The sequence below is a fragment of the Lithobates pipiens genome, unplaced genomic scaffold (genome assembly GCF_037356315.1).
Source record: "Lithobates pipiens isolate NorthernLeopardFrog02 unplaced genomic scaffold, aLitPip1_a1.2 Scaffold_13, whole genome shotgun sequence".
In the NCBI taxonomy this organism is placed as follows: Eukaryota; Metazoa; Chordata; class Amphibia; order Anura; family Ranidae; genus Lithobates; species Lithobates pipiens.
Window position 1 is genome coordinate 238,876,036 of NW_027507718.1, and position 20,572 is coordinate 238,896,607.

The 20,572-nt window shown below is 41.5% G+C and overlaps 1 protein-coding gene across 4 annotated transcripts in view; it reads left to right on the plus strand.

The window, feature by feature from the left end:
* The window catches only part of WDFY3 (WD repeat and FYVE domain containing 3), a 367,376-nt gene that overhangs the window by 270,715 nt on the left and 76,089 nt on the right, over positions 1-20,572 (plus strand). For all 4 annotated transcript variants that reach the window (XM_077476410.1, XM_077476412.1, XM_077476411.1 and 1 more), the window contains 7 exons: positions 1,399-1,632; positions 4,375-4,474; positions 5,054-5,214; positions 7,216-7,445; positions 11,277-11,383; positions 16,164-16,346; positions 20,187-20,344. In XM_077476410.1, the coding sequence (XP_077332536.1) occupies positions 1,399-1,632; positions 4,375-4,474; positions 5,054-5,214; positions 7,216-7,445; positions 11,277-11,383; positions 16,164-16,346; positions 20,187-20,344 (1,173 nt within the window). The remainder of the gene's footprint in view (positions 1-1,398; positions 1,633-4,374; positions 4,475-5,053; positions 5,215-7,215; positions 7,446-11,276; positions 11,384-16,163; positions 16,347-20,186; positions 20,345-20,572) is intronic.

A 20,572-nucleotide genomic window follows, 5' to 3' on the forward strand; every position in this document is an offset into this window, starting at 1 on the left:
TAATTGCATATCCCTGATGTAAAGTCTCCCTAGTGGTGGTGTCCTCTGTCTGTAGCTGTGTATGTGCATATGACAGATGGAGCTGAATAGGCCTCCTAGGACTGAAGGCTGTTTAAACATGATCTGGAGCATACTGCGTACTGATAGTGTCAGAAAATTGTATTATCTTGTTCATCTGCCTAATGTTGGCTAGGTAGGCAGTGCCAGGTGGTGGCATATTGCTGGAAAACGCTGCACAAATCATTGTCCTGGCATTATTGATAAGGTTCCAAAAATAGATTGTTTGTTCAGAGTTTCAGTATCAAAAGGGAAAAAAAAATGTTTTAAAAAATGCAATCGGTGCTATATTTAATAATTAAGGAATGCCAGGTGGTACGGGTGGGAGATATGAGTAATTTTTACACATAATTTAGTACAATTCAAGCATGGAATGCCACTTATTTGGGAACCACATGCTCTTGTATGTCACAGAAATATTTTACTCCTGCTACGTGATGTATAATTACTAAAAATAAAGCTATAAAATACATGAACAAGGTTTATTCAGAACATAGTGATGAGTCTCAGATTAGTTTAAAATTGGCAATACTTCACCACTCTTTGTTTTGCTATATATTGACTATGAAAAATAGTCAGGTATGCTATGTTGATGGTCAGCTGTATAAAATTGTATTGTATGTACTATTATTGGAAAAAAGTTGTTTATCATTCTAGCCCCACAAAATAAATAGTAGAATCAGATCTAAGTTTTGTACATAAGCGATATGTGTGGTTTAAAGGAGAAGTCCAAGCTTGTCCAAGCTTGTTTTGTGGGCTTCTATAGGTTACAGGAGTGCCATTAATTTTGCACTCCTCTGACCCGTTTTCAGCAGAGAGTCCGGAAGTCCTCTGCTGATGTCACAGAAATCTATCCAGGCACCACGTCATCATGACAAAGTCTGGATCCACCAGGTGCTGGACTGACGCCTGTCGCAGCCTCTCGGCGAGCCGCTAAGACAGCTGCTCCCGGCCCCCTCCACAGCTCAGCGCTCCAGTGAGCGTGGAGGAGCAGAGAGGAGAGATGCTGACTGACAGTCAGCAGCTTTCCTCTCTGGGATCTGTGAGAACTGAGCCATTGGCAATGTTCAATGGCTCAGTTCTCAGTGTAGAGGCAATGGGGGACAGATGCAACATTGGTCCCATGCTGCATCCACCTAGGTAAGTATGATGGGTAAATAAATAAAGCATACGTCACTTTTAGACAATGGATGTTTTTCTGAGCAATCATGTACAGAAGTGCTCAGTTCAGTCATTTTGAGACTACCAAGAATATCAGCAGTAATGTGTATGTCTTTAAGAAAAAAAAATTTGATATATCGCTCTGTATGCATAAACCTGACTAAATATGCAACATTTCAGGTTACAGACTTGGATGATGAAGTAGGCTCTCCTGCTGAAGAATTTAAAGCTTTTGTGTCAGACTCTGGCATGAACAGAAGTCAGTCTGAATACTGCAATGTGGGCTCCAAGACCTATCTCACCAGTCATCCTGCCAAAAAGTTTGTATTTGACTTCATGCGTGTCCTGGTCATTGAGAATCTGTGTCAGACCCCTGCCAGCAAGCAGACACCTCTCATAGACTTACTGTTAGAGGTATGACATCCTTATGTGTCCATGTGTATGAGTTTAAGGGCTCTATATGTAATGTTTGTTCATGTGCGGCTTTTGTTCACTCCTTGTGACTTATTACCCTAGTACAGTGCTTTTCAGTTAGTGCCCTAGAATTTACTTCGGAATATAAACTTATATACAGTTTTTTAATGTTTTTTTCCTTGCAGGTGATTGCGTTTTCTTAGCAAAGTGAATTTTCACCACATCCACTAAGCTAATTCAAAATTCATTTCTAATGTGAAAATTCCCTTGCAACATGATCAGCCTATTTGCCTTTAGTAAACCAACTCCATAGTGTCTGATTTTAAGGGAAACTTTAATTTTTTTTTGGACATTTAAAAAAAAAACTTGCTAAGGTATAAGTTTAGAGACGGATCTTCATTTTAGATATAAACGTTGTGTTGTGTTGCAGAGCATTCTGGATTTTCTAACAAGCCAGCCTAGTAGTAGCAGCTCGCTTGCTGACTATTTCATACTCCATACAGAACTGACTCAGAGAGAAACAATCAGCTGCTTGTATTCTGAATAAAGCATAGGGGATTAGATTACACTCACTTTACAACATGGAAGTCAAGAAATGTAGAAAACTTGCAGTCAGTAAACCCTAGAGCCATTTATAACCTTAACCAATCCCTTTAAGCAACTCTTTCAACTCTCAGTCCACCTTCGTTAGATCAGTGCTGGCCTTTTTATTTTGAAGTAGTTATCTCTTAGCTTTCTGCCCTTTTACCTTCCTTTTAACTTGACATTAATGTAAACTCTGTTTCACACTTCTAGCAAATGTGCTCTTTATATTTTGATAAGGCCCCTTTCACACTAGGGTGGTGCGGGCGTCGGCGGTAAAGCGCCGCTATTTTTAGCGGCGCTTTACCGTCGCTTTAGCGGCAGTCTGCGGCCACTAGCGGGACAGTTTTAACCCCCGAAAAAGGGTTAAAACCGCCCGCAAAGTGCCGCTGCAGCGTCGCTTTGCCAGCGGTTTAGCCGCACTGCCCCATTGATTTCAATGGGTAGGAGCGGTGAATACACACGGCTGGACCGATCAGGGCCTTCTGTCAGTTTTTCAGGCAGACCCAATCAGACCCTCCAGTCTCCTCTATGGAGCAGCCTCTGTGTTGACACGAGCTGACATCCGATCCAATCGCGTTTGCTTAAACTGACAAATGGGGGTCGGATGTAAATGGCCAGGGGGTCCATTTAAATTTGACCGGCCATAGAGGAGAGTGGGCTGTGTCTGTGTCTGCTCTGCATAAGCAGAGTGGCCACAAACCAGCTGTCCGCCTGCTCAGTTGGAATCGGCAGACAGACACCAACGGAGACTGCCCCATCTGTAAGAGCCTTACAGTCATTTTTATAACTTCACTAATGCTGAAGTAAATATAATGTAGATAAACTTAGTCTTTCCCACTGTCCCTTGTATCCTTGATCTGTAATTTGTTTCAATTGCTGTTTGCAGAGAATGATCATTTTAAATGCGTTGTGATGTCCCATACTAGGCATTCCATGTTTATAGCTAAATGTCCTTCTCCACTGGGTAGCTGCATTTTTTTTTTCTCTAACAACTAATTATTTTTTTTTTTTTTTTGTGGTTGACCTGGCCGCTCAGGCTGAGACTAATCACGAAGACCCATTTCACACTGAGGAGTTTTTCAAGTACTTTCGCTGCTTTCCATTAAAATCAATGGATGCTTAACAAAGCGCCTCAAAAGCGCTCCTCTTCATTAAAGCGAAAAGCAAGCACCTCAAAAGCGTTCTTGCAGCAGATTTTTGAGTCACGTGACCTTCAAAAAAGCTCACCACTAACTTCTTAAAAGCGCTCAGTGTTTCATAGGCAGTTTTCAAGCGCCTCAGTGTGAAAGGGGTCTTAAGAACTTTTTACCCCTTAAGATCTCCATCTGTGAGGATGTGTCCATCATATCTTATATAGATTACATTCTAGGCTATGGTATTCTTATCTTAAAATTTATAAAATACTCTTTGCTAGATTCACCCCCCCCCCCCCCCCCCCACCTCCCACGTGGGTACACAACATGATTGAAGCTCTCTTCTTGCAACAGCCTTGCTTGCTCTGTGCAAACATTTTCTATTTAACTAGAGAAAGTAGACTATACCCAAGGCTACATAGAAGCACAACTTTCATATATATAGTATAAAGCAGACAGATGAAAAGATCCTTCATATTCTGTACTTTGATCAAAATTCAATTTTGGGAAAAAAATACAAGAATAATGCTTTCTAAAACATATCCTGTCATAATAAAGTTTCTATTCTGTTCCCTTTGGTAAAAGAAACAGATGTTTTGTATAAGAGAAGTATAAGTGTGCAGATTTTTTTATAGTGTGTCAAGCCCAACCATGTGCTTTTATATGTATCTCATATTACAGCTTGGTAGTCTACCTATGAAAAATTAAACATTATTCTAAAATAAATTTGAGTACAAAGGGTCATATTAGGTAATTGGCAATCCTTACTGTAATTTATCCGAGGAGAACGAATAAAAGGAACCATCAGTCCAGTTCAGGCCTAGCAGAACAGGGTGTACTGTATGCGCTTCTTTAGAAAACAATAGATATAAAATAAATAATTGAAGTGCCAGTTAAAATTTTTAGTTGCATTGGTTATTTACTGTAGCTTCTGGAATGTGTGCAGACTTGTGATATGTACTAAAAAATGTAGAACAATAACACACAAACTTACTAAAGCTCTGTTGACGCTACTGTTTTTCAGTCCTCCCCTGAAAGATCAACGAGAGCTCAGCAGAAGGAATTCCAGACCTACATATTGGACAGCGTGATGGACCACCTGCTAGCCGCTGATGTTCTCCTAGGTACATGTATAAAGATTTTAGTGTGGTTTCATACCCTTCTATACATTTTCATGCATTTGTTCATATTTAAAGTAGTTTTAAATTCCATAACGAAAATGAAAAAAATTGTAATACAAAGTCTGTTGTAAGTCTGTTATTTTTCATTGTCCTTTAACAGACCAAGCTGTCAGACAAAATAGCACTTAAGTCTGCTAGTCTAAAGCAGGGTATACACGCGCTGAAATCTGGCAGGTTCAGTTTGAACTGGCCAAATTTCGGTACGTGTATACTGGTGTCTGTTCACCAATGACAAAGCTGCTGTCCAAAGGTGTCTGATTTACTACTTTATTCAGAATGCCGACACTACTCTAAGGCAGAAAGAGTGTTACTGGCAGGATTACCAGGTGAAATAAAGGGAAAAAAGGATAAAAAAAAAGAAAAAGGATCTCGTATACTGTATTTTAGTACAGTATAATATATTTTGTACATTTTTATGTTGTAAAATGTTGTTTATAAATTTACATGATAAAATGTCTCTCTTCCTGTACATGTACACTATTTGCTTGTTTGCTCTATGTTTATGCTTGTGTCTTTTTACAGGGGAAGATGCCTCTTTACCAGTGACTACTGGTGGTAATTATCAGGTGCTGGTGAACAATGTGTTTTATTTCACTCAGCGAGTGGTGGATAAACTGTGGCAAGGAATGTTCAACAAAGACTCCAAAGTAGTGGTTGACTGTATCATCCAGCTCATCTCACAGGTGAGGGCAACCAATGATACTACAGTATATACTATTCATTTTTCATGCAGTTAGGAACTTTAAACCGTTTTTAAATACTTTTGACCAATCAAATTAAATCTGCTTAAATAGGAACTTCAAGCAACACCTGAAGTTATTTGATGAGTTATTAGTACTGTCCAGTAACCATTGCTGCTGCGAGGAAGATAGAATGTTCAGTCAATCTACCATTTAGCCCTGGTTCACATTGGTAGGATTTGGCATGTCAAATCGGTGGCAATGGCACCATCCTAATCAATGCGATGCTGCATTTGCGGCGCTGTACCTATTTCAAAAAGTCGTTTCTGTACTACTTTTTGCAATTTCTGGGCTGCGATTTACATTGACATGTAAGATGTCTCCAAAATCATGGCCGAAATTGGGACTGACATGCGGGAGTGAAATCATGCGAGTACAGCTGCATCATTCCCACAGCTCAGTGTGAACCTGGGCTTAATCTAAGACCTATTTTCCCATGCTTCAGTGTGTGTGGATGAGCTTGCAAGTGACCTAAGGGAGAGGGCCCTGCTGGAAAGGACCAAAAAATCTGAGTTTTTTCACCCTCATATTTTTAGGCTAGGATAAGGATTCTGTCAGATATAGAATTAATGCTAGTAGGGCAGCCAGGTACAAACAATGAAAGTTGGGGTGTAAAGGACAGCCCATCCTTTGGCACTGTGCATGCAACATTTTTGTTTTGACTTGCGTTTCCCATTTATTGCAAACTTGTTGCATGGATTACAGCTGCTGAGATGGGTCCGTCTGTGGGTTGCAGGTATCTCAAGGTACCTGTACACATAGTACATTATATCAGAGCACTGTTATTTTCTTGTTTAGGCTCCTGGTGCAGGAGATACAGAGTGATTGTCTTTCCCACGTCCATAAGGGCACAGTGTGCAATCTCCCCTCCTGCACCAGGATTCTGTGTGCTAAAATGGCAAAATACTAAGATCCCAGCATTGGAAGATATTTCATTGTGTGGTAAGGGCACAAGTAATGTGAAATCCTGGTGTGCTCTATCTAGGAAAAGTTGCTCAGAGCTTTCATGATTGCTATTCATCCCTGTCCCTGAGAATGTCATAGGTGATCTCATTGGCTAATAGAAGGATGCATATTGCATGTAGACCATGTAAGCCTTGGTCACAATTTTATCTATAGAGCCTGGCAGGGGCTTTGCAAAAGACTTAGGGAAATACTGAAGAGGACAATGATGGAACACACTATTCTGAGGGATATGGTTTAAAAAAAAAAACTAAGCCTACTCTGCTCTGGGTCAAATATAACACGCAGCGCTCAGAACTAGGTAACATGCACAGTGCACGAATAGGTAACTCAAGGGGCTTAGGAGTAAGTAATGCACTCGTTTTAGGGCTCAGCAGTGCATAACGCACAGGGTGCCAGTTTAGGAGTGATAACATGCGGGGTTCAGGGTTTATGAGTGTAAAATGCACAAAGCCAAGGAGTGTACAATACACAGGCTGAAGCCTGGGTAACTCACAGAGAGCAGGGTTGAGGAAGGCTTAAAGCACAGAGTGTGAAGCATAGTAGTGTGTAATACACATCATTGATCTCAGCAGTGTGTAACACACACACAGCAAAGAGCTCAAGAGTGCATAACACACAGCACGGGGCTCCGAAATAAGTAATTAACATGGTGCAGGGGTCAGGATTGAGTAACACACAGAGCTCAAGGGATTAGGTAAAGCACAGAGTGCAGAGATCAAGTGCAACATACAGGTTGCCTAGGTATGTGGGTTAGGGAGCTTTATTTCTTTCCTTTAACATGAAATCTATTTAATTAAGGTTGCAGTCAGAATGTGTTTTTTTTTTTTTTTTTTTTTTTTTAAGCAAGTTTTACTAATCAATATATTTGTTTTTCCTGCCTCTAAATTTTACCTAGTAGCTTCTTAGATAAAATCCAGATGCAATGTTAGTCAAGTTTAATGTGGCTCATGTGCAGTTTTCTGTTTTTGTTTTCTTTAGTCAAAGAGACGATCTCAAGGTTTGTCCCTCGAAACTATATATAACTGCCTAAATCGGACTGTATTATACCAGTTCTCAAGAGCACATAAAACTGTCCCTCAGCAAGTGGCTCTTCTGGATTCTCTGCGGGTTCTCACTGTGAATAGAAACCTTATTCTGGGTCCTGGGAATCATGAGCAGGATTTCATTGCCTGCTTAGCTCACTGTTTGATTAACCTCTACACAGGAAGGTAAGCTATTCTCTCCATGCTGTGCGCATTTATACATGATACCATCAGTCATGAGTCTCTAACTGTGGCCTAGAACTGAGTAAATGAAATGAATATGTTGTCAAAGGATTTCTGTAGCTCATTACTACTAACATTATTCTTGGTCCTGTATATCCGTTTTTTTAAATGGCTCAGACAAAACTGTTTGTTTTGTAAGCACAATATAGACCAAATTTCTTCTTTTTATTTAACCAGCCAGCCTAGACGTTAACATTATGTCTTTATATATTGCTGCCATGCTGCTTTTTCTGGGAGCAGGTACCTTTTTCTGACAGGTATGTGCACCCACTTCCCAATAATGGAAGCTTGGCTTGTCCCTCTCCCTGCCCACGCAACCTCCTGAGACATGTTACATCCCAGGAGGCTGCAGGAACAGTCTGAAAGCACAGCGCAATCTCGTGCATATGCAATGGGGGAACAAACTGTGAAACAGCAGGAAGTCACAACTGGCTCCTACATTCAAGATGATGGCACCAAGGATCCAAAGACCAAGAACTAGCCTGGGCGGAGACAGCACTGGAATGGTGTGTGTCTGTTTAGTAAAAGTCAGCAGCTACAGAATTTGTAGCTGCCGACTTTTTTTTTCTTTTTCAGGGCCAATTCACACTATGTGTGGTAACAGACCTTTTACTACATGGTAAATTGTATGTTACCGCATGGACACCATTGTTTCCTTTGTCTGCCATTCACACTGCAATGCAGCCTAGTGCTGAGCTAAAATGCAGACTTGCATGGCACTGCGGGACATTACAGTGAATGAAGTGTACATTTTGTACACTTCAAATAAAGCTACACTTCACTTTCTGCATGTCAAATAAACAAAAGTGAGCAGTGCGATGAATCGTGAACCACACTACCCCCTAGCTTAGCCGGCAAAGCAACATTGCAGTGTTAACTGGCCCTAAATGACCATAGTTCCTCTTTACCGTGTAGGTTGCAGTTCCAAATTCATGTCCCCTGTACATGATTTGATGTTTAATGTGAACATGGATTTGCTTCCCTCTAGTTTTATATCACCTACCTGTGTTTGAACATAAAATTTAGGAGTAAAACATTTGCTGACCTATGCTTCCAAAAATCCTAACTGTCCGCCTGTCCTGGCCCTGTTGGATCCTTGAGCTGCGACAAACGTACAGACAAGAACATTGGACCTTGTTTTGAATGGTTTGGCCTTCATATTGGTTCTAGATCTGAGACTTGGAAAGTATGGAATGCAGAGGGTTTGAACCAGCATTTTCAGAAGAAAATCAGCAATGCCTCCTTACGTATTTCTTTCAACACATGCCTTCTTTAAAGTGATACAATGGGATGAATATCACTTTTGTGACATCTGTGCTCAATTCATTTGTGTCCACATTTTAACAGACTGTGGGGGACCTGTCTTGGATTTATGGGCTGACAAATGTAAACAGAGGTCTGGAAAAATGAAAAAGGACACAGTTCTTTTCTTTCTTCTTCTTTTTTTTTTTCCAGACCTGAAAGGTAAGCTGTTTACATCCACCTGTCCATAGACCTGATAGACCTATGTGGCACATGGAGCTTCCCAACAGTACACCTGAAAGACTGGCAAGCAGACCTGATCCAAAAGCCTGTGCGAAGGGGGTTTTATGTGTTGCTTATAACATAGCAAATCTTTACTTTGAATTTGAATTTAGGTACACTTTAAAGCCCAACAAGTTCCAGGCAAAAAAAAAAATATGTGCTGTGCCCGCACTGCATGGGTCAACTGCTCGTTTTTTCTAGGGGTGAGCACAAAGTTCATACTAGCCTGATCCTTCAGAAAACTGCTCTCCCCCGCGGTCCAGTGGTGGACTGTTAATGGAGCACGTGGACGCCAGGAACAGTACATTTTCAAGACCACTGGTGCATGGGGGGAGCCGAACCAGTCTTGTGCAAAACAGGGAGACAGGTCAGGTAAGTATATCTCCGCTGTCCTCTCCCCTAAAATATTAAGGAGTTATCCTACAGGAAACCGCTGGGTGGTAGTGCGGGAACCCAGTGATTGTATAATGTGCCACGTCCCAATTATGGAGCAGTAGTTACAATAATAAAGATCATAAACTTTTATAGGCACAGGAAGGCAAAATAATATAAAAGATTACAAATACATTTTGATACATAATTAAAACACTAAACTCTGTGACGTACTGTATAATGTATCCTTCAGTTAATAGCTTAACATGTTTCATGGGGAACTGCTTCTTCAGGGGCTTCTTTGGGTGCTGAGTCACTTAAAAGCATGAAAGATCATATGTATCAGTGGCTAGAGACACACTGGAACGGCATATAGGTGCTATCCTCCCACAAATTGAGCCATAAAATCAAATTAAGTATCGGTGTAAGTTCTAGAATTCTAGGCCTGTGATGCCTAGAATCTGTTTTATAGCCCACACAGCTGGTTAACATAATAAATATAAATACAGTATATATAAATATTTTATATAATATATACTTTTTTATTTATTTTCATTTGTAATGGACAAGTATGTTTTCGAAATCGTATTTTGAAATCTAAATGTATATTTTAATTTTGTGGATAGTGGTGGTGTTGCGTGTTTTTACAGGCTCATGTTTTTTATGATCTTGTAAACTATTAGTATTTCCTTTTTCTGAAGATAAGGGCACAGTACCGTATATACTCGAGTATAGGCCGACCCGAATATAAGCCGAGGCCCCCAATTTACCCCCAAAAAAACTGGCAAACTTATTGACTCGTGTATAAGCCGAGGGTAAGACATGCCTGTCCATCCCTGTGTGTGTGTCCGTCCATCCCTGTGTGTCCGTCCATCCCTGTGTGTCCGTCCATCCCTGTGTGTCCGTCCATCCATCCGTGTGTGTGTGTGTGTGTGTGTGTGTGTGTGTGTGTGTGTGTGTCCAGCCTACCTGTGTCCTGAGCCTTTGTCCCGAGCCTCCGTCCCGTGCCGAGCCTCCTTGCCTCCGTGCCTCGCCGCCGTGCCTCGCCGCCATGCCATGCCTTGCCTCCGGTCCCGTCCCGTGCCGTGCCGTCCTGTGCCTTGCCTCCGTCCCGTGCCCTCTTCGTTCGTCGGCGCCTCGGCGGCCATTGTAAAATTCAAAAGCTGCGCCGCCGCCTTCGCCTGTGATAGGCGGAACACTGAATTTCCCAGCAGCCTGTGTTCCGCCTATCACGTACATCGTATCATCCTCGTCCGTAGTACGAGGATGATACGAAGTCCGTGATAGGCGGAACACAGGCTGCTGGGAAATTCAGTGTTCCGCCTATCACAGGCGAAGGGGGAGCCGGAGGCGCGGCTTTTGAATCAGAATGGCCGCTGTCTGTCTGCTCGACACGCTGATCGAGCGGGCAGACAGCGATGACTCGAGTATAAGCCGAGGGGGGCACTTTCAGCCTCAAAAAAGAGGCTGAAAATCTCGGCTTATACTCGAGTATATACGGTAAGTAAGATGTTGCTGGTCTTTCATATGTAGTAGTGAATTATGCCAGAATGTGTAACCATAGCAATAAAATACACAGGTTACATTGTTTTCGAAGGGTCTGTGTTCTGAATTATAATGTGCTGAATGAAACTGTTTATGGCATGTCAGAGACCTTTGCTTCCCATGATTCTTCAAAGCTCAAAGAAGTACCAGCAGTGTCCGCGTGTAAGCTTGGCATTCAAAGTTGCAAGCAAATTAAATTAACAGCAAAGTAAAATACTTTTCAGTTTCCATAGAAACATGACCATGATGATACCAAAAACTTCAGATTGCTATGCTGAAAAAGTTTGGAACCAGTATTTAAACACACAAATATTATTCTGTGATTCATTGCAGTAACCCTGATGGGTTCGGATTGGAAGCAGAAGCCAGGATGACCACTTGGCACATAATGATGCCATCAGACGTTGAAGCAGATGGAATGTATCAGGATATAAGTGAAGGTAAAATGAATGCCATCTGTGGGTACAAATATTTCCTTATTTAATTTACTACTTAGAGTATAGTTTTATTAAAAGTTTTGTGTGTATTGTATTTCTACAGATGAATGAACTTCCTTATGTACAGTTTATATGCAAGGTGCATTTCAAATTAAATGTAAATGGTTAAAGTGTTTGTTAACCCTCCAAAAAAATTTAGATTCTGGTCCCTTGAAGCAGCTTACACAGCACAGCGCTTTTTGATATGTAATCTGCCCCCCTCTAAACTGTGGAAAAAAAAAACACTAATCCTACCACTTCCTGCATACCCCTGTCTAAACAGACCACGATAACCAGGGCTGCTCCACCCTGATCGCCGTGGTCAAAGTGCGTCCCTCCGTGATAGGCTTCCTGCTCTCCACTCTTCCCCTCACCTTCCTCCCTGTCAGAGCCCTCTCTATCTCCAGCCTGGCACCGCCCCCGCCAGTACTGTAGTAGGCACCGCTACTACAGTGATTGCCACTGGCATCTGGGTTCATGCTGCTGCTTAGTGAACACAGAAGGTCAATCACTCAACACAGGCACCAATCGGAGATCAATGCATTTTTCTCAGTGAATGCAAAACTTTCACTGATTGGACAAGCTGGAGAGGTGGTGTGGCATGTAATGTATGTAAAAAAAGAAAGTACATTTGTTAGGGTTACATTCTTAAGTCCTTACAACTGGTTGTTATAACGAAACACCCAGAACGTGCCCTTACACTAGGGCAGATTGATGTACCCCTATGTTCTTATACTTGCACAAAGCTGCTGCTGGTCATTATACAAAGCTTGGAGTGGTTCTGTGCCATCTGATTGTTGTGATCACAAATGTAAACGGTGTGGTATTGCTTACATAGGTGAGCCCTCCCCTTTCTTTTACAATGGTGGAGGAGAGAATGGAGAATTGAATGAATGAATCTGACAGGGGTTATAACCCTCCCTTACTCTAGCCAAAATTAAAAAAATAAATTTTGCCTATAGTTCTACTTTAATAATAGAAAACCTAGTATTGGAACACAGCCACACTGATCTTTTTCATGCCTCTAACCTCATTTATGGTAAACTATAAACAATGCATCTATTAATGCACAGCAACCATATATGGCTTTGTTGCATATCCATGTGCAATAAAGAATGGCGCATTCAACAGAAGCTGGTCTGTCGAATGGTCATGCTGGAAATCCAGTATTCAGTTGGCACTCCCAGGAGAAGTCCCCCCTGTCAGAATACAATAGATCAGTGGGGGGACATCCCTGCATCAACATTGCTTGCGTTAATGCAGGGATCTGCAAGTTTTTTTTTTTTTCATTCAACCCGCAAAAAACAAAAAAAAACAGCACGGGTATACCCAGCTTTAGATGATCATATCAATTACAGAGAATGGTGGTAGGAGATTTGCTTGCCCTAATCTTGGTGAAACACAATTGGAAACGTTTCACTCTGGTTCAACCATTGATTGGGTGTATTGCGAACTCTTTATGAGGGTAAACGCAAAATTTCTGCATCTGATCACCCTCTCTTTGCTCAGGAATTGGCTCATGACCAGTAGTCACAAGACGTACTTGAACGTGAATATTGTGCTGAAAAAGACTAACATTAACCTCTTCAGCTCTGGAAGGTTTACCCCCTTCATGACCAGACAATTTTTTGCGATACTGCACTGAATTACTTTGACAATTGTGTGGTCCTGTGGTGCTTTACCCAAATAAAATTGTCCTTTTTTCCCAGAATTAGAGCTTACTTTTGGTAGTATTTGATCACCTCTGTGGTTTTTATATGCTATAAAACCTACCCAATAAAAAAAATGTAAAAAATCGAATTTCTTCATCAATTTAGGCCAATATGTATTCTACATATTTTTGGTAAAAAAAAAAAATCCCAATAAACATATATTGGTTTGCGCAAAAGTTATAGCATCTACAAACTGTGGAATGTATTTTTTTGCTACTAGTAATGGGGATGATCAGCGATTTTTAGCGGGACTGCAACATTGCAGCAGGCAAATCTGACACGAAGTGGCGCTTTTTGGGAACCAGTGACACCAATACAGTGATCAAAAAAAACTGTATTAATACTCCATATTCCCATCGCACACGTTCCTGGATAAGCTCTCAAAGTTTGTGTGCTGCAGCAACAACCAGCTGGATACTGGTTCAAGTCAAAGTAGATATTTGCCAGCACTCCATGGATCGACACAAAGTAGCGTCCAAACAGATTATTTATTGCATGATCACAACACAAGGAGAGTGCTACGTTTCAGAGTCACGCAGGAACCCTTCGCTCACATGCCTTTTGAAGGGATCCTGCATGACTCTGAAGCATTGAACTCTCCTTGTGTTGTGATCATGCAATAAATAATCTGGACGCTACTTTGTGTCTTTTCATGGTGTTCTGGCAAATATCTACTTTGTCAGTGTATTAATGACACTGGCAGGGAAGGGTTTAACATCAGGGGCGATCAAAGGGTTAACGGTGTTCCCTGGGAGGGCTTGCTAACTGTGGGAGGGTGCTTTGACCGGGGGAAAACTGAAATCCATGTGCCTGCTACAAGATCTCCATCTTCCCCTCTGACAGAACGGCGATCGGCCTTGTTTACATTGGTAGACCGCCATTCATTCTGCTGCAGGAACGATCGGCAGGTCCTGGTGGATATCTGGTTTCGCTGTACCCGCTGATTGGCTCTTGCGACGTCCAATCACAGTGGCATAGCTATGTAAAACATTAAAAATACGTGTCTATACTGTTTAAAATCCAGTAATACACTGTATCACCCTACTCTGCATATGCTCACTTGCTCTCCATTTTTAGACCTTTTTAGGCACTGCTAGGTTTGTAGAGACCGATCTACAGAGGGCCTTAAAGTGGCATTTAAACTCTCCTATCCTTTACAGCCAAGGTCTCTGTTTTTATCTGCAACTGCCATGGTGGTCCACATGTTGATCAGTTATGACTGCAGCTATTTGATGATTTGACAGTTTGGTTGAAGGCACAAGAGTATGTGACAGTTGGCTATTCCAGCATTCCAGGAATGTAACCGATTTTTTTTTTAAACAGTTAAATTGATGGTTTTAGTTTTGCTTTATGATTTACTGCTCTTCAGGGGCTCTGGGCTTGCTGAGCCTACAGCAAAAAGAAACGGGAGCAATGCTGGATGCAATTTATAGCACACCCTACTTTTGGTAGCATAATTACTAATGTGCAATGTATGTTCCTTGCTAAAGAATATAATTTTTCTAGCTGTTGTGGGTAAAGTTACACTTTAAGACAGCTGGGCTGATTTACTGAAGCAGTTGAGAATCTACATGCAAAAAATTGTGTGAGTTTTCACTTTAATCCATTTATGTGAAAAGCATCTGCACTTGATTGGGTATTCAAAGTAAAGAGTTTTTTTTTTTTGCATTGATGAATAATTAAAATGTATAATCACACATTTTTTAACCGATTTTGGACCGGAGCACGCCGATGTACGTCGGCAGAATGGCACAGCTGGGCAAATGGGCGTACCTGTACGTCCCTTTAAATTTGCCACCGTGCATCTGGTCGCGGGTCCCGCGGACTCTATTGCTGCGTGGATACCCGCAATCGTTTAACTGTGAGGAAGAACGGGGAGCTGCTAATGTAAACAAGCATCTCCCCATTCTGCCTAGTGACAGTATTGCAGATCTCTGCTCCCTGTGATCAAGAGCAGAGATCAGTGACCTTTCACACATAGCCACGCCCCTCCCACAGTTAGAAACAGGCCCCAGGACACACTTAGCTCTTACCCTACCCCCTAGTGATTAACCCCTTCACTGCCAGTGTCATTTACACAGGAATCAGTGCGTTTGTATAGCACTGATTGCCAATGGTCCCAAAAATGTGTTAAAAATGTCCGATGTGTCCGCCATAATGTCGCAGACGCAATAAAAATCGCTGATCGCCGCCATTACTAGTAAAATTATTAATAAAAATGCCATAAAACTATCCCCTATTTTGTAAATTTTTGCACAAACCAATCGATAAACACTTACTGCATTTTTTTTTTACCAAAAATATGTAGAATGCATATTGGCCTAAACTGAGGAAAAAATCGTTTTTTTATATATTTTTGTGGGATATTTATTATAGCAAAATGTAAAAAATAATGCATTTTTTTGTTTGTTTATAGTGCAAAAAATAAAAACCGCAGGGGTGATCAAATACCAGCAAAAGAAAGCTCTATTTGTGGGAAAAAAGGGACGTTGGTTTTGTTTGGGAGCCACGTCGCACAACCACGTAATTGTCACTTAAAGCGACGCAGTGCCGAATCGCAAAAAGTGCTCTGGTCAGGAAGGGGGTAAGATCTTCCGGGGCTGAAGCCGTTAAGCGACTATTCTTGGTTCCTTTACTAAATCAACCTCAATTTGTCAACTGGCCAGTTGGAAGCTGCATAGAACCTGCCAGTCCTTCTGTTTGGCCTTGTGCTTGCCTCTAAGCTTCCAAAATTACTAATTCTGCCTTAATCTGTACATGAGATATAGCCCATGAACACATATTTACTGTTCACAGATGGTGCATCTCATATAAAGTTATATTGTTTTTCTCTACAATAAAGCTCTGAAATGTGAAATTAAAATGCTTACAATAAGCTCCAGTGTAAACCCTTTTTTGTCATGTACTATTCATTTGTGACCTGGTATTGCTTATTGAAGCCATTGTAATGTAAAAGTGTGTCAAAGAGATTTCAAATGCATTGTATATTGATGGTGATCTAAACCGTCAAAATGATAGACTGTGTTTTGCAGGGCGCCAGCTTCTCTTGAAAGCTGTCAACAGAGTTTGGATAGAGTTGATTCATAGCAAGAAACAAGTTCTGGAGGATATGTTCAAAGTGACATTTCCTGTCAATGACCGAGGACATGTGGATATTGGAGTTGTCAGGCCTTTTATTGAGGAAGCAACATTGCGTTCTTGGCAAAACCACCTTGGTAAGTCATTTTACAGCTAAAGAATTTTTATTTTTAACCTCTGTGTTTATGCTTTAGTATTCCCAACTGTAGTGCTTTCTGTATTTGCCCCTATATTGCTTCTCTGTGCTTTTTTTTTTTTTCTACTACACTTTTATTTTTCATTGATCAAAATTTGCAAAGACTTATAATGTTTGTAAACCTCAGAGGAAATATGAATAAAGAATGTGTGTACTTGTTTCAATTAAAGCGGGAGTCCGCCTTTTTTTTTTTAAAAGCCAGCAGCTACAAATACTGCAGCTGCTGACTTTTAAGATAATGACACTTACCCGCCCAGCACGCCCGCGATGTCGGCACCCGAAGCTGATCTCTCAATCGTCTCTCGGGTGCTGCCGTCGCCATCTGGGGTTTGGGAATCAGGAAGTGGAGCCTTGCGTCTTCATTTCTTGGTTCCCTACTGCGCATGAAAGGTGCCAATTGTGACGCCGGAGGGGGTGAGGGTTCCAATGAGCGGAAGCTCCACTTTAGGGTGGACCTCCGCTTTAAGAGCATTAAGAGTTTAATTTACTAAGACTTGAGAATGCAAAATCTGTTGCAGCTCTGCATAGAAACCAATCAGCTTCCATTTTTTTTTTTTTTTTTATCGAAGCATAATGGAACAAGCTAAAGTTAGAAGCATGTGGAAGAAGAGAGGAAGAGTAGCTGCCATACATAGCTGCACCTGATTTTTCGCATGCCAGTTCTAGTAAATCAACCCCTAGGTGTCATTTCTCTCTGCTGCTTCATTTCTGCTATCAGCATGAATCGCGTCTTACAACTTTTCCTGACACCAAGATAAAATTTGTGACAGGGAGGTACCCCTATCAGATTGACGACCTCTGCTCTGTTCCTGTGTGCTATGTGGAGGGGGGGGGTGCCTTCCCTCCAATCAGCTGCCAGAGCTCTCCTCACTGAGCTCTGCAGGGTGTAACTTCAGCTCTCGTTTAATCAGTACAGTTTTCGTCCAAAAATACAATACAAATAGAATACATTATATCGCTTCCAAACTTTTATTCTGTCATATGAGAATTTTCGTAACTTTAGTAATCTCTTCATTTCGATAAGTAGACAAACATGCAAAAAAACAGGCTTAAGTATTTAGTTAATGTAGTAGGTTTTGGTTCTCCCTTTGAATAACTATAGCCTGTGTGGTTTTCACTAATTGCCAATCAATGGCCCTCTTTTGACAAGGTATATCACATTAAATATCTGAAATTCCCTGTTAGAGTGATTTTAAGACCACTGCTTGTTCTTTAACATACCCTTTTTGAGTGAGGTAGTCCTTTTGTTCATCACCTGAAATTTTACTTGGGCGATATGTCCTTTCTTGGAGGAACATGCAAGTACTGACCCCACTTAGATACGCTTATAGCTAATTGAACATGATGAAAATGTTGTCAATTTAATGGTAATCAATTGTGTCATATACTGTATACTGAGAAGTCTTTTAATTGTAAGCAATGAAGTTTTGGATCATTCTACTTAAAGCAGAGCTTCACCCAAAAGGGGAAGTTCTGCTTTAGGGTAGGGCCTCCTCCCCTGCTCCTCTTTAGGGAATGGCACTTATTTTTATTGGGGGGGGGGGTACTTAGATCACCTAGGTGAGCTGAGCAGAAGTTTTCTTCCCCCGCCCCGCTCCCCCACCCACACCTCGCAGTCTTCTAGGACGCATCACAGGTTCCAGAAGACTGTGGGACCATACACAATGCGCAGCACAGCTTACACATGCATAGTGGACACCTGGCTTTGAAGCCACAAGATGTCAAACCGGATTCCCACAGTTAAGATGCCGGGGCACTGATCCCTGTATAAATGACACTGGCAGGGAAGGGGTTAACTCCAAGGGAAATCAAGGGGTTAAATGTGTTCCCTGGGAGGTGCTTTCTAACTGGGAGGGGGGGTGGATTCACTGGAGGAAAAAAGAGATGTGATTTAGCTTGGCTTTCTCTTTTCCTCCCAGACAGAACAGCGGTGTGCTCTGTTTACATCGGCACACAGCTGCTCCGTCTCCTGTGAACGATTGGCAGGTCGCGGCAGCCATCGCGGCCCATGGACACGCTGATTGCCTCCCGCTGTTGTGCCCCCTAAACTGTGTGCATGAAATCACATATAGGTACGTGATTTTGCGCACCCTGGCTGCCCTGCTACAGCCACTCGGCAATCCCTGCACTCTCTGTGACAGCTGTCATTTTTTTTAAATGAGCGTAGCCATGCGGGTCTCGGCCCACATGTCCGCATCATTCGTTCAGAGTTCTGTTGGCTTGTAGTTCTCAACAGCACTGTGGTAGTTCATTGAGTCTTCCTGTCTGTGTGAAACTGCTTGTCCGTACAATGTATGTATTATTTAATTTTTTTGTAAAGGTGAACTTGGGTAGTATTTAATACCCTTCTTTCCAGTTGGTTCTTTACGTAGCGGTATAATTTATGATATTTGTTCTGAGGTATACAAACACACACCATATTTGAGGTGAATGGATGGATGATTAATTATATCCCCACCCCCTCCCCTTTTTTTGTTTGGTGTTTGCCTCTTTAATATGGATATGTTACTCCGACCTGTTTAGACTCCTAGCAGATGCCCTCTGGGCTCTCCCAGATCATCAAGATCCAAAGGACTGGTATACCATCCTGCTTCAGTTGCTGGTTTTAATAGCGAAGTCTTGAGGGACAGGGCCTCTTGATATTAAAATACAGAGTGGCTAGTACATGAAAGGTTTAGTATCACACATGGAAGGGATACTTCACTTGGTGCCAGAAAAGAAGCTTTCAACCCAGGAAATGCTCCATGGGATGAATACTGACCTTTTTGCAATTAGGTCAAATCAGCATTTGACCCTAGTTGCCATCAAGTGTCAATCAGATTTTGACACTTCATGTTCCAGAGACTCATATTATTTGACTATGACCTTTTTTACAGGGTATCTCATGTAGATGCTTCTGTGCATTCACCATTGACTCCTTGAGATTTGAATGTCTTTCTTTCACCTCAACCAGGATATTGTACTACCTTTCCCTTTGTCCAGCTCCAGTTCATTTGAAGCAGATCTCCCTTCATTGTGTAAATGTCGTTTTGCTTTGTATTTACTTTGCAGCCACTATTTCCAGTAGAAAGATTGACTCTGTTATCCGTGAGGGCCCCCAGCTTCATGTTCCACCATTTCTTAGTAGCACAGACAGATCATTGTCCAAGCTTATTGTCTCCGGTATTGGGTTGCAATCTTTGCTATCAAGACATGCTCTACTAGATCTGTCAGTTTCCTGGCTTTTTCACATCAGGCAACTGTCTCCCAGATTTCCAACTAATTGGTCCTCCATTCACACATTCTCTGCTTTTTACCAGTAGGATGGATGTTCAAGCCTCATTTGATGCCAGTTTTGGGTGAAAGGTCCTTCAGACATTTGCCAGTTCAGTTTTTGTTGTGTGTGATCACGGTTGCCCCACACCACAGTTGGACTGTTTTTGGACATCCCAATAGTCTCTGAATCCCATGTGCCTCAATAAATGAGAAAGAAAATTGGATTTTTGTCCTACCCAACTGTGTATATGATCTTGCTCCTAATATTGCTTTTCTAGAAAATTGAGGCATGCTGGGAGTGGGAGGGATTATAATTGGCTAGTCACTGTTTGTGTCCAAATCCTCCTAAAAGCTTCTGTTCATCCTAATTGTCTCTGAATCCTGTGTCCCTCAATGAAGTCCAAGAAATGGATTTGACAGTGAATATGAAAATCCAATTTTTTCCTTTACTAACTTACTCTTAGAAGCTTAATACAAACTGAAATATTTGCCAGATAATTCACGTATATATTTTGTATTTTAACAGCATATGAAAAGAAATGCATCAGTAAAGGTGAAGCTATGGTGCCGAGTTCTCAGTCAAAGCTGTCACGTGTCAGTAGTGGTTTTGGCCTCTCCAAGCTAACTGGATCAAGAAGAAATCGTAAGGAGAGTGGACTCAATAAACACAATCTCTCTACACAGGTATCGTTAGTAGAGGGCTATTTGCTGTGCATCATTGCATGTAAAGAACAAAGTGATGTTTCATGCCAGTGGAGCATTATAGCTCCGCTATGCCAGCCAAAGGCTGACAAGGGCTATTATGTTAATTTATGTTGTGTGTGTTGAAATTTACCCTGGATTAGACATCTGGGTCCTGACATATATCAGGCCAGCTTTATTATATTTAAGTCTAAAATATTATCTTGTTTG